Here is a 15,278-nt window from a genome sequence, read left to right as displayed (position 1 = left end):
CTGGGAGGACAAGCCGAAGGTGGAATAAAACATGATGTTCCATGGACGTGCAACTCCTAGATTGAAGCACTCTGTAGACATGGAACTTCCACATATCTGGAGAGCCAGGAACAAAAACTGGGAAATTCTGTTCTAGAGCCTTCTAATGCTTGGAAATTCCCACTTGTACCCAAGCCCTAATCCCCCCTCCCCTCCCCACCACCACGTCCAAAGTGCTTTGTGCCTCATCTGACTCTTCAACTGCCATTTCGTAGGTGATTGGGGTGGGCAGTTTTCTTTTATTGCTGTGTATAGATCCCCGTCATTTCTTCATTTGAAAACATAATTTATAAATAGCTGAAAGAGGAGCAGGAGGCTGAAAATGATCCAGTAGCGATTGTTCAAATGCAACTTGTCCCACAGATTATTCCCTTGGCATATCTGGTGACTCAAAGCACAGAGATTGCTGTAAAAAAAAAAAAAGAATGAGAGATAAATTTATGTTTCATTTCTAATATTTGTCTTGCTAAGTTCATCCACCCATCCATCCATCCATTATTCAACCTGCTATATTCTAACATTGGGTCATGGGGGTCTGCTGGAGCCAATCCCAGCTAACACAGGGCCAGGGACATTCTTAGGCATCCGCGTAGGGTTCCGACCGTGAGGGGGGCCCCCGGCCTGGCCTGACATAGGCTGTGGGCCTGGGGCCCCTGTCATGCCTCTGGCACTGCAGCCATCTGTGCCAGTCCCTCACATCATGTGTCACAATACCCTCCTCATCCTAAATTTTATCATTCTAAGTCGAATTCGGAGGGGAAGGGTAGGAGCAGGGGACAGCAGGGGACAGCAGGCAAGGGAATCGGGGGTATGGCCGTGGGACTGGGAATGTATAAATAGCGACCGCACAGTCTGGAATGTGCATCTCTTAGTCTTATTAACAATAGTAATTTATTATCCAAATTGCAATTTTCACCTAAATCCTAATAATATTTTCACGCCGTCGTAACTTTGCCAAATGCACTATAGCAAACGTTAATTTTAGAGATTTGTTTCGGATTTATTCAGAGAGATCCCCATAAAATCATGAAATATATTACCGGCCTTTACCAGATCCAGAACAAAATCAATATTTTACTCCTCTGCATACACACAAGCATACATGTAGGCCTACTGGTCATCTAAGGCCTTTTCGGGACTTTTTATTAGAACACCCTCCTGAGCCTCCCAATTCCCGCCCCCCTCCCCCCAGAATCTAGGGCCTGCACATTTCTGAACCGCGTAGGGCCCCGAAACTGCTAAGAATGGCCCTGACAGGGCACAAGGCAGGAACAAATCCCGGGCACGGTGCCAGCCCACTGCAGTGCACACACATACACACACACACACCAAGCACACACTGGGGACAATTTAGGATCGCCAATGAACCTAACCCGCGTGTCTTTGGATTGTGGGAGGAAACCGGAGCACCCTGAGGAAACCCACGCAGACACAGGGAGAACATGCAAACTCTAGGCAAAAAAGAATAATAAGCTAAGACAGGCCAGAAGATGAAAATGAGGAAATAAATGAGCTAAGATGAAAGCCGCGGAGAATCAGCGATGTCTTTCGTCAAAACCAAAATGCAAAATCCAAAAATTGATATCTGAAAGGCACAGTCTGGCAATTATATGCCTTAAATGGAAAAATCTGCAACACTTAACCCTTAAACTGCTGCAACCGGCCATAGTCGGTTCCCAATGCAATGTGCCAACATGCCAGAGCCGAGTCTCTTCGGAGATATACATTAGTTGAACGCCGCAACCGGCTATATTCGGTTCCCAGTGCAATTTGCCAGCACGCCGGAGTTGATCAGTCCGTGCCGTACATTCATTGAGCAGTCAGCTCATGATGACCACTGGCGTCTCCTAGTGAATCAGCATCACTGTCCCTGGGATTCAGCTGCTGCACTAGACTGGCCTGCAAGTGTCAGTGTTGACCTCTGTGTGTTCTTGTGTGGCACCAGTTCAAGCGCAGTTGGCTCGGTGATTTAATGAATTTCATCAATGGCGTCAGTTACACCTTCTACATATAATAATAGATTGTTGCAGTAGGTTTTTTTTTTTTTATAGTTTTTACAGTTCATTGGAAGTGTGTAAAATGATCAGTGTTGCAGTAATTGGGATGCTCTTTTCATGAAAAAAAATGTTCCAATAAAATTTCACTTTTTCTTGGTGAATTGTGATGTTTCCTTACAAAGTACAGCAAAGACGTATTTGGAGCCCAGGGGTGCATTAACCCCCCAAGTATGTGGCAATTTAAGTGTTAAAAGATGAATTAGAGGGTCCAACCTTGGAGGGCACTTACTTACCTCAAGCTGCAGGTTTAATAAACACTCGCCTGCATGATGCCACATGCCACACCCACGGCAGCCATGCACAGGGGCATCTCCAGAGGAACACAAAATGACGGCACCCACAATGAAAACCAGATGATTTTCAAAAACACTTAATTCTTTCAATATATGAAGTTGGGTATTCACAACATGGTGGGAGTTCTGAATGGTATTACCACGAAAGTCACTATAGTAAGAACTGCTACAGTGATTTAAGGTTGCAGGTGCCTCATATGTAAGATTCCATACTAAACTTTTGCTTATGCTTACATACACACAAAAAATTGGATATATAAAACCATACATACACCAGGTTCCACACCAAGTTCCTTTATAAATCTCAAATAAACTGAAAACTATACGCTCGTGCATGGGATTTTAGCCACTCCCAATCACCTCCTTCCAGTAACCGTGTATGGCCTTAAGTACGGCCTTTTTGAATATTCATCAGCTAATTATCATGTAAAGAGTGTTCTGAGTGATGTCTTTACTTTATCTTTACTTAACAAAACTAAAGTGAAAGCCAACTTGAGGTATCATTACCAACCCAATGTCCTTGGATGCACGATGTTACCAAAAAAAAAAAAAAAATTTTTTCTTTAATTTTTAAGACGACAGTTAATATAAATATGTTATTCAACGAATCAAGTGTATGGTGACACAGTACTAACATCACTGCTTCACAGTAAGGGCTCTGGGGGTCGCATCCTGGGTGTTCCTTGTGTGGAATGTGCATGAGGGTTCCTGTGAGTTTGCTTCGCTAATCTCCCACAGTCCAAAGACATGCAAGTTAGGTGAGTTGGAAATGCTAAACCATCACTTGATGTGTGTGTGTGTGTTCACCTTATGATGGGCTGCCATACTGTTTGTTCTGTTGTATCTACCTGCTTATGTTGATTGTTGGGATAGACTCCAGCTGCCCCCTGCTCTGAATAAGTGGGTCAAGAAGATGGATGAACGAATCATACTATAAACTGTCCTGCCCAAACCTTCTTGCACCCTGCCAGTCCTTAAAACAGGGAATTACTCTGTACAGTTTCAATTACAGGCTGGTTCATTGATTCAGATTTAGCTTGAGAGAAGTGTGACCTTCAGGGGCCACCAACAAGCCCCATACCCCAGACAGAAACACACCAAGACAGTCCTAGGTGTACATTTTTTTTAATGTTTATTCATAATAGCAAAGTCCACACCACAATCTCCAATTCACACAATACCTCCCTCCGCCACCAGTGGAGTTTTGCCATCTGCTTCCCGACTCCACTCTTGGAGTGAGATGGCTTCCTTTTTATGATAGACCTAGGAGTGTTTCCAGAGCTGGTGCAGGTATCGAGTCTGGGGGCCAAATCAGATGAGCACTGAACCCTCTCATACTGGGGGATGTACTGTTCAGAACTCAACAATAACTCCATAAGCCCTTCTATTATGGCTTCCTGGCTGGGCAAGAATTCACCTTCCATATCATTCGGGATGCCAGTCCATCCATCATGGCACTCACAGAGGTTATTTTAACTTCCATCCATTATCCAACCCGCTATATGCTAACTACAGGGTAACAGGGGTCTGCTAGGGCTAATCTCAGCCAACACAGGGCGCAAGGCAGGAAACAAACCCCGGGCAGGGCGCCAGTCCACCGCAGGGCACATACACACACACACACCCACACACCAAGCACACACTAGGGACAATTTAGAATCGCCAATGCACCTAACCTGCATGTCTTTGGACTGTGGGAGGAAATCCACGCAGACACGGGGAGAACATGCAAACTCCATGCAGGGAGGACCCGGGAAGCAAACCCGGGTCTCCTAACTGCGAGGCGGCAGCGCTACCCACTGTGCCGCCCATTATTTTAACTTGAATATGTAAATTTTTTTCTTTTCCATGTCCGTCAGTTGCTCATATCCACAAACAGGTCATCAGTAGTCAGTCTGGGCGACTGAATCGGCTGTGCACGTGTGCCCAGAGCTTATGCCTGCCTGTACAAACAAACGCCGGGTCACACGTCACACACACCTCTGTTGCAAAATATTAAAAAAATAAAAATGTGATAGATGTCTCTTTGAAGAAGCAAATAAATAACACAAAATGCTCCAACCTTCAAATCAGTTGACTAAATCACACCCCATATGTCACACTATGCATAGGTCCATAGCTAGACTCTATTGCCCGGGCTATGCCCACGCTACCAAGTTTTCATTTAAAAATGGCATTTCCAAACACAAAAAACGATATCCATCCACACTTGTGTTTTTACATTATTTACTAAACTATCTCTGGCTACAATAAAATGACTAAAAACGAATACATTGTAGCTGTTCACCTATAATGGGCATGTACACATTGACAAAAACAGGAAGAGGAAGAGTTCACTTTGAAGGGATGCTTACGCCGCTAGCCATGGGATTTATCATAAAATGGTAGCAACCAGCAAATTATTTGCCTTTTGTGCATGTATGAAGTATTCAGCAATGGGGATGGACAGGTTGACAGATGAGATTAGACAGGAGTCCACGTGGACTGTGATGTTTGCTGATGATATTGTGATTTGTAGTGAGAGTAGGGAGCAGGTTGAGGAGACCCTGGAGAGGTGGAGATATGAGAGGAGAGGAATGAAGGTCAGTAGGAACACCATGACAGAATACATATGTGTGAATGAAAGGGAGGTCAGTGGAATGGTGAGGATGAGGGAGTAGAGTTGGCAAAGATGGATAAGTTTAAATACTTGGGATCAACAATACAGAGTACTGAGGTGAAGAAGAGAGTGTAGGCAGGGTGGAGTGGATGGAGAAGGATTTGATTTGTGACAGATGGGTATCAGCAAGAGTGAATGGGAAAGTCTACAGGACGGTAGTGAGACCAGCTATGTTATATGAGTTGGAGACAGTGGCACTGACCGGGAAGCAGGAGACAGAGCTGGAGGTAGCAGAGTTAAAGATGTTATGATTTGCATTGGGTGTGATGAGGATGGACAGGATTAGAAATGAGTACATTAGAGGGTTAGCTCAAGTTGGACGGTTGGGCGACAAAATTACAGAGGTGAGATTGCATTGGTTTGGACATGTGCAGAAGAGAAGTGCTGGGTATATTGGGAGAAGGATACTAAGGATAGAGCTGCCAGGTGAGAGGAGAAGAGGAAGGCCTAAGAGAAGATTTATGGATGTGGCAAGAGAGGACATGCAGGTGATGGGTGTAACAGAGCAAGATTTAGAGGACAGGAAGATATGGAACAAGATGATTCTCCGTGGCAACCCCTAATGGGAGCAGCCAAAGGAAGAAGAAAAGGATGATGTAGTATTCAAACTGTACAAAACGCAATTTAGATGCATACAGGTAAGAAGCATAACAAGCTCCAAGGAAAGCAACTCCTCTATGTCTGCTATGTTGGAATATGGTTTTCTTTTGTGAAGGGGACAAGATGTTGTAATGAGCAGGATCCAATCAAGGAAGGGACACGTAATAAGTACAAACCAATCAGAGCGTGATTGGAGTCTGCATTTTCAAAATTCTCTGTCTTTATCCATCCACACTGCAAGGCATGTAGAAGCAGGCAGGCATGGGCACCTTCAGCCCCAATGAAAGCACTCAGAGTTCCGGGACAGGCAGCAGAATCAGGCTTTATTGTATGGCACACACACAGACTCAATACAGATAGAATGACCGAGCAGCCATAGGCAGCTCTTACTTTTATTACAATTCTTATCATACAAACCATTATTCATCCTCAGCTGACTCATATCAATTTCACTGCTTTAAACATGCCTCTAATTAATTCTACCATAATTTTTCTTAATTGGGGGGTTGTCAAACTCCACTCTGTCCATCATATTAATTTGACAAGGCCTATCCTTACTCCCTTCTTGCTCAGCACTTGCTACCATAATTTACAGCCAAACAGTTCACATTCCCTCTCTATGTGAGAAGTCCACCCTTTTCCAGCTCTCCTGCATGTCTGATTTTTGGCTTATGAAATATTGGAATAAAGAATATGTAAACGTGAGCTTTATTAATCCTAACTCTCACATGTTTAATGCTTAGTATGAAATAAGGCTTATTTTCCCATATGCTTATAATACTTTTCTAGTAGATGTAAATTACCAATTTTAAGAATACAATTTTCTATAGGCTGAGCTGGTGTTTTCAGAAATTTACAATTCTGGAGAGTGTTTTCAAAAGTCTCAGTTTTTTAGGGGCTAAAAAACAATGCGATAATGTGGACAAAAGGCAAAAACGCAGGTTATTGTTTGCATTTTTAAACTAAAACATTGTAGTGTAAATTTATCCTGAGATTCCAAGATGTGAATGAAGCTAGGTGGCTGTGAGAAGAGATTTTTTTTTACAGTGAAGTGCCTTGGTACATAAAAACATAATTTTATAAGTTTGCAAGTACCTTTGAATCTCATTCTGTGTCCTTTGTATTGAAGCAATGGCCGTCTCAATGTCGGCGACATCCTTTTTCTCTTTCAGACATTTAGTGCACTGCTTCGTACAATCTGGAAAAAACAAAATTCCACAGGAGTTAGCAAAAACAGACTTGTAGACTAAAGCAACAAAAGCCATACATACACTGCACACATGCACACTGTAATTTTGCTCCAATTTTTGTGTCATAATTATTTAATTTTATAACCAGGGTTACCAAGATTCCATTTTTATCTGTAAAACCTCTAATGGACAAACTTCAATGAGTAAGACATCAGCAGAGTGGTGGTTCTGAGGCTAAGGATCTGCTCAGGTACGTGGAAGGTTGCCTGGTCAAATCCCATTACTGCCAGAAGGGATCCTACTCCACTGGGCCCTTGAGGAAGGCCCTTAACCAGAAAAATGTTCTAGAGGTGCTGTACAATGGCTGACCTTACGCTCTGACCCCCAAAGGTCATGCAAAAAGACAATTTCCTCTTGGAGCTTTAATACAATATACCAAATGAACACAAGCATGAGAGAATGAGAGAAGACAGAATGTATCTGCAGTCTATTTGAATCACTCTCGATAACTGTTAGCACACATATACAAGTAAGCAGAACTACAGATAGTGAACATATTTGATGATAATTTATGGGATTGAGGTCTACAAACCTTTACAGTGTTGTCCATTTTAGGTATATTTACACATAATGCGCAAAGCACCTACTGCAATAGCCCAACTCTGTCTGCCCGCATGAAACAACTCAACCCCTTCTTGACCAGTTTTGTTGAAATGTGGCCCATTTACTCTTGAAGGAAAACTGTTGAGACAGTTCAATTATCACTGAGATACCCTGAACAGATCACGTTGTACACAGTTTTAAAATTTCAAAATTTTCGATAGAATAGCATTGACGAATTTAAGAGGTTGTCTGTCAGAGAAACATTCTATGAAAGTTCTACTGTGAATTAATTTACTGTTTCAGTTTTACCTTGACATTGGTATATCTCTCTATTATAAAAAAAAATCTTGGGAGAGAGATGAGGGAGACGAGATGTGATGTTCTTGGAAGACACTTTGATGCCCGGCAAGACAAAAGGACAGCTACTGTACAGGCTTTTAAATCATCAACATGCAGCGTGACAAGCAGAACACGCAGTTCATCCGCAGCAGCAGCAGCAAGCCAGCAGATGATCTGAACGGATCTCCTTAGCATGTGATCAGAACCCTTTACAAAGCGAGTGGCAGAGACGCGAAGTGGCAAAAGGACAGCTGTTGTACAGGCTTTTAAATGATCGACACACAGCATGAAAAGAATAAAACGCAGCTCACAAGCAGCAGCAGAAAGACAGAAGATGATCCGACTGCATCTCCTTAGCGTGCGTTCAGCCCCCCTTTACAACGCGAGCACCATAATACGACCTGCGAGAAAGAGATTTAACCACGCCTAGGGCCGGAAATAAAGGACAGAGAGTAGATGACAAAGTAGAACATCGTAAAGAATTAAAAAATGATGGCACAGCAGGTTAGAGATAATGGAAGTACGAAAATTCCAAAGTCTCAAAAAAAGGATAGGAAAGATCGCATTAGCGCAAACAAATGGAAATTATTACTTGGTGAAATAATGGAACAGCGAAAAGAGATTGAATATATTGTTTGGATTTAAACTTTAAGTTGTAGACTTGTAGATCATCTAGTTTGTGTTGCCAGCGAGAATTAAAAGATTCCAAAAATGTTGTTGCGGTATGAAGTCCCGTGAGACGGAGATTTTTTCTTTTAAGTCACGCTCTACTTACAACTATTTTCAAACAACACCACGGTCATCTAACCTCAGTCGTGTGAATGGTTTTGTCAGACACACTTCCTGCGCTCTCAGCTCTTAGAAATTTTATCAGGACAATAATTCTATACGTTCAAGATGACATGTCAACGACAAAGCGAAGAAGAAAGAGCATGGATAAACAGTTGAGAAAGTCGTTCAATTTATTAGAGAGAAAGAAACAATATTCACTCACAGGTAGTTATAAGTTGCGTTGTCACGATGTAAGTCCAAACACAGAATCAAAATTCAATGTGATCTTGAAGAAAGGTTAATTACAAATATTGTTTTTACAAAAGTTTTAAAGTAAAAGTGAAAATAATGCATATGTAACAATTCCCATGAAAATAACAATCTCTTTAAATTGTATATCTGGGAAACCAAACCCGGGGGTCTGCCCCCTAGTTTTATATAATTACTTCTTTTTCATCTCTGAGAGCCACTATAGTGGATGGCAAACAGATCCCCTGTACAAGTTAATGAAACACTAGCAGACTGCGTGCATGGGTAGAAAATCGTTGTCACTGTGTTGACAATCCTCTATCGGGATATCAAGATGGGCACACACAGGGAAACCTCTACATCAGTAAGTTGTTTCTGCTTTATGAAGTCTTCACACCAGCTTCAGCGCAAACAGGAGAGAAGCAATGCAACAGCATGTCAGGACTTTGGATGCTTTTAAGTTATAACAAGTATCTTAAATAACTTTCATAATTGTAATTGCCTTTTTTAGAGCCCAGTGTCCCCATCACTTCACTGGTGCATTGGGATTCACATTCAGACCCCAGGGTAAGCGTCCTCTGCTGGCCTCGTCAACACCACTTCCAGCAGGAACTCAAGCTTTTCCTAAATGGTCTGCCATTCAAGTACTGGCCGGACCCAAATATGCTTAGCTTCAGGTGGATGACCCGACATCAAAGTACTGGAGATGTGAATGTGGGGAAATGGCCTGTGGTGTGTAAGCCATTCTGCAAAGAGCAAATAAAACATTTACTCAGTATTTACAAAACCAACCTCACAGCTCCATTATCTGCAGTTTACTATGATTCACTATTTCAATGACAATATTTTAGGGTGACCAGACGTCCCAGTGACAGTCATGATTTCAGGCTCTGCGTCCCGATAAATAACTAGAATATCAAAATGTTCTGCTTTTAACAGACTGCCCATCTAATAAAACATAACACAAGCAGCCCCTATACCCCAAATGAAGTATATGAATAATGCAGTAAAACTCAGATGGGAAAGGCTTCATGAAGAACTAGTGTTAAATTTGAACAGAAACATGAGGGTGACATGTGAACAGACAGCATTGCCATTTTATTTGTTGATAATTCAAGCACCACTATGAACTCCTGTGTGTTTATTCGTGAAAATGTTTTTTTCCCATTCCCTGATTCCCTGGTGACGATGAGATACAACAACCATTAACTAAACAAGGATGGGATTTATGGATGGGCATACCTGCTACACAAGTGCCCCAGTTTGGGACTTTCAAAATCTGGTCATCCTATAATTTACCATGAGAGTGCCACATTCAACTGATATTCATAAAGGTCAGTCAGTCAGTCATCTTCCAACCCACTATACCCTAACACAGGGTCATGGAGGTCTGCTGGAGTCAATTCCAGCCAGCACAGGGCGCAAATCAGGAACAAACCCTAACAGGGCGCAAGCCCATCGTAGGGCACACACCAAGCACACACTAGGGACAATTTAGGATTGCCAGTGCACCTAACCTGCATGTCTTTTGACTGTGGGAGGAAACCGGAGCACCCAGAGGAAACACACGCAGACTCCACGCAGGAAGGACCCAGGAAGCGAACCCAGGTTTCCTTACTGCAAGGCAGCAGCGCTACCACTGTGCCACCATGCTGCCAATTCATAAAGGTCACTCATTATAATAAAGTTTACCTTTCATTTCTTTTATTCTTTGACATTTGACATAACTGAACAGCTTTGCAAGTCCCATTTCATGAAAATTACAAAGGCCAGACATTAGATGTGTGTGACAGTGTTCTACATGGATCTCGCCTGGGTCCGCTGCTCTTTTCGATCTCCATGCTTCCATCAGGTCAGATTATCTCAAGGCCTAATGTGAGCTACCACAGCTACACTGACAATACAACTGTATTTATCAATAGCACCTGATGACCCCGACTCTCTTGTTTCACTGACCCCCAATGTCCTACTTGTGTTTCTGAGTGGATGAGTAGTAATTTTCTCAAACTAAAGAAGGAGAAATCAGAAATCTTAGTGATTGGCAAAAATAGATATGATGATATTAGAAATAAACTTGATCCATTAGGCTTAAATGTCAAGACAGAGGTAAAGAATTTAGGGGTAATTATTGACTCAGAGCTAAATTGTAAATCATATATTAATCAGGTTACCAGGACAGCATTTTTTCATTTAAGAAATATAGCAAAAATTAGAACCCTTATAACTTTGCTGGGGAAAAATCTCAGTGGGCTCCCTCCACCTGTTAACCCATTCCTGTTTTGGGGGTCATCTCATTGTTAATCTCTAGTGCACCTGTTGGTAATTTCATTAACACCAACGCAGCTGAAACTGATTAACTGATTAACAAGCCACTCTGCTACTTGACTGGCTAGATCAATAGCCCAGAAGTCTCATTATCTTGATGCTATACTCTGATTAAAAAGTGGTCCTTTAATTTTATTGAGTGTATATATATATATATATATATATATATATATATATATATATATATATATATATATAGCCACTTTGTCATCTTCACTTCACATCTCTGCCGCTCTCGTTGTGAAGAGGAGGGCTGAACGCATGTCACGGAGACGCAGTCGCTCCTCCAATACCCCCTCTTAAACGGCGATACAATGGGAAACAAGTAGTTGGTTTTTTTTTACCTCCGCTTTGCTTGATCAGCTGCTGGTTTGCTGCTGCTGCTGCCGTGCCGTATGATGTGCATCTCGCACAACACTTCCAACATTTAAAAGCCTGTACAGCTGCTGTCCTAATCTTTGTCTTTTATTTCTGGTCCCGGGTGTGATTAAATCTCTTGCCAAAAAGTCTTGTCTGAAAATCTAACAACATCATATTAAAGTTTGATAAATTCTGAAAAGAATGATAGCAAACATATATATGTAGGTTTTAAAATAAGTCTGATTCAAAGTTTTACACAAAACGTCACATAAAAACGTCTCATAAAATAATTGCACAAAATCGTTGCACTTTTAGGCTTAGGATTTTATACAGAGAGAGTAGATACTGTATATGTGGACAGATGATCCACTGTGGCAACCCCTGACAGGAACAGCCGAATGAAGAAGAAGAAGAGTAGATATATGTTGCATTCATTGATTGTTTTTCTGTTATTGGTTTCTTGAACTTATACTTTTACATACTATGGCATTCGTGGGAGACATGCAGTTAAGCATTTCAGTGCATTATGTACACATCCCAAGAAATTAGAACTTGGAAAACAAGTTTATTTCAAGTTATAGATTAATCCATGTGAATAAAACATGTTAAAAGACTGGAATACCTGGAAAAAAACCCACAGACTCCATACCCAGAATGTGAATCAAGCCCAGGTCCATGGGCTGTAAAACAAAATCTCCTACAACGGTCCTAACACAGAGAGCATTTTATTGTATGATTTTCCAGAACAAAAAATTACTTTATCTTTCACAATATACTCTACCAGACATTAGATGCGATGCCAGTCAATTAATGAAGATAGACATTTCTCTTGGGGTGTGGAACATCACTATATTATTGTAGTAGCGACATGCTTATGCAAGAGCTCGAAAAGTACCAGCTAGTTGTAATCTAACTCACCTATACAAACACAAAGACCTCAGGAGTCGACTTCTTCATCATGGCATTTCTCTTGTTCTGTAACTGTCCTACACCAGAGTCCTTGGCAGAGGTGGACATACTCAGTTATAATTACTGTCTGTTCATTGACGTAAGAGGTTTGCCTCACTGCAACTTAATTGTAATTATGACTACTGCCATTCTTACAAATAGAGATTGTGGTACTTGAAATGGGATCATCTAACAATCTACTGGCACAGCTAAAGCTCACAAAGAGAAGGACGGAGCTGCCAAACGTCTATCAAAAATGTCCTTTTTGATCTATCAGAGAGGTAAACTATAGTTAGATTTCTGTGGCAGTCTTGGATTATCAAGTCAAGTCAAGTTGGGGAGCATGCACTGGTACATTGCGTTGCCGCACCCACTACACTGTGAAACAACTCGGGATCCTGGTTTGCAACCCCCCAGGCAGACACGCGGTCTATTCCCGCCCTCCAGAAATGACCCTCTATCTGCCGTAGCCAAGTGTTACGTGGACGACCCTTCGGCCTGGACCAACCACTTGGGTCCCCAACAATGAGGATCTTACAAGCCATGACTCGCAACCATATAGCAAGACAGGAAGCACCAGGACTCTAAAGACTTGGACCTTTGTCCTTTTGCAGATATCGGGAGCGCCACACAACCCTTTCCAGCGACCTCATGACCCCCTATGCTCTCCCAATCCGTCTACTGACTTCATAGGAAGAGTCACCAGAATCATGAATGTTACTGCCAAGGTAAGTAAACCTCTCAACAAGGTCAACACTCTCTCCACAAACAGACACACTGCTGATGGACGTGCCCAAGAGGTCATTAAAGGCCGGGATTTGGGTTTTTATCCAGGCCACTCGCAAGCCCAGACACTCAGACTCCTCACTCAGTCTCTCGAGGGTCCTGATCAGAGCCTCCATTGACTCCGCGAAGATCACAGCATCGTCAGCAAAGTCAAGATCTATGAATCTTTCTTCACCAACGATGCCCCACAGCCGCTGGACTCCACAACCCTGCCCAACACCCTGTACATACAAGCATTGAACAGAGTAGGAGCAGAACACACCCCTGATGAACCCCAGAATCAACTGGGAAAAACGCAGAGGTTCTGCCTCCACTCTGCACAGCACCAGTGTACAGGCCAGCCATGATATCCAGCAAACTCGAGTATATCCCCGCGAACCCTCAGGATTTCCCACAGGGCAGCTCAATCAACTGAGTCTAACGCTTTACGAAAATCGACAAAGGCTGCAAAGAAACTGCCGATATTCGCATTTACGCTCCATGAGAACCCTCAGTGCCAGGATGCGGTCGATGGTAGACTTCTTAGGCATAAAACCAGACTGTTCCGGTGGCTGGTAGGTGAGCAAGTGATCACGGATCCTGTTGAGGACGACCCTAGCAACGACCTTACCCGTCACAGAGAGCAGTGTTATCCCCCTATAGTTGCTGCAATCCAGGCGATCACCCTTCCCTTTTCCAGATAGGGACGACAAGTCCCATTTTCCAGTCAGTTGAAATGATGCCAGTCTCCCAAATGGAAGCAAAGATTGCTTGCAATGCCAGAAGGACAGCCTTACCACCAGCCTGGAGAAGTTCACCCCGGATACCACAGATCCCTGCAGCCTATCCCCCCCTCAGCTGATTCACTACCTGTGCAATCTCAGTGAGACTTGGGGGGCTCACAGCTAATTGGATGAACAGCCTCAAGAACCATGGATTGGATTATCTATGCCCTTAAAACATCAGATTTGGGTCATAGATTTTTCTGTCCAAATATATAGAAGATCATATTTCAAGTCTCTCTCTCTCTCTCATGTAAGCTCGCATTGATTTATTTTTCTGTTACTAGAGGGCTTTGCCCCCTGCTCGCTTCACTCGCCAACCCTCGGGTGGGTGCTATGCGCTAGCCACTTTGAGGTTCTGCCGCTCGCGTATGGGGAAGCGGATGTACAATTTAAACAGATTGTTATTTTCATGGGAATTGTTACATATGCATAATAGAACTAACCATTTTACATTACAGCGAGTAATTAACCATATTAAAAAATAGTAAAACGTAATCATTTGAAAGTAAATTATGTTTCATGTTGCGTTAGAGGTATTCGTTGTGTTATATGATTTTGTTCTGTTTGAATTTGAAATTAACATGCAAATACTTTTTAAACTTACACTTTTACTTTAAAACTTAATTAAGTAAAAATAATTTTATGAAATAAATTTTTGTCAATATCACATTTAATTTTGATTCTGTGTTTGGACTTACTTTATGGCAATGAAACGTATAACTGCCCTTGAGTGAATTTTGTTTCTTTCTCTCTAATAAATGAACCAACTTTTTGAATGTTTGTCTCTGTGATTTGATAATTGTCTTTGCAAAAGCTATTCTAACAGGGAACTGTTAACATTTTAATACGAATGGCATATCAAGATCTCCTTTGGTGTCTAATGTTATCCGTGGAAGGTGTACAACATAACCTTTCTTGGATACATCCTTCTTTCAACAGTAATTCGGCTGGTGGAAGACCGTACGGTGTTAACGGTTGTAAATATTCTACGGGATATTGTAAGTTGATGTTTTCATCTTCCACACTATCACCACAAACTCTATCAGGATAGTCTATTGATACTCATTTACCCAATTTGCCATGTAACCTATCGACATTTTTGCCGTTAATTTGTTTGACTTCATTGTTTTTCGGTGCTAGGATTGCCCGTGTACTCATTTCTTCTGTTGATAACCCTTTGGGATGAAATTCTTCAATAAGATTTGGACATAATACGGCTTCTTTTATTGGGAAGTTAAAGTGAGGTAAACGTAAAAATTTATAAGAGCTAAGAGAGCAGGAATTGTGTCTGTCAA

At 42.0% G+C, this 15,278-nt stretch overlaps 1 protein-coding gene across 3 annotated transcripts in view; it reads right to left on the bottom strand.

The window, feature by feature from the left end:
- Window positions 1-207: 207 nt before the first annotated feature.
- The window catches only part of osbpl5 (oxysterol binding protein-like 5), a 325,895-nt gene continuing 310,824 nt past the window's right edge, over window positions 208-15,278 (bottom strand). For all 3 annotated transcript variants that reach the window (XM_039736890.1, XM_039736896.1, XM_039736906.1), the window contains exons 22-23: window positions 6,744-6,846; window positions 208-445 (exon numbers count right to left, since the gene is read on the bottom strand). In XM_039736890.1, coding sequence (XP_039592824.1) covers window positions 310-445; window positions 6,744-6,846 — 239 coding nt within the window. In that variant the 3' untranslated portion in view covers window positions 208-309. The remainder of the gene's footprint in view (window positions 446-6,743; window positions 6,847-15,278) is intronic.

The sequence above is a fragment of the Polypterus senegalus genome, chromosome 1 (assembly GCF_016835505.1).
Source record: "Polypterus senegalus isolate Bchr_013 chromosome 1, ASM1683550v1, whole genome shotgun sequence".
Taxonomy (NCBI): domain Eukaryota; kingdom Metazoa; phylum Chordata; class Cladistia; order Polypteriformes; family Polypteridae; genus Polypterus; species Polypterus senegalus.
Note: the sequence above shows the minus strand (reverse complement) of the source record. Positions and strands in the feature narration are given on the sequence as shown.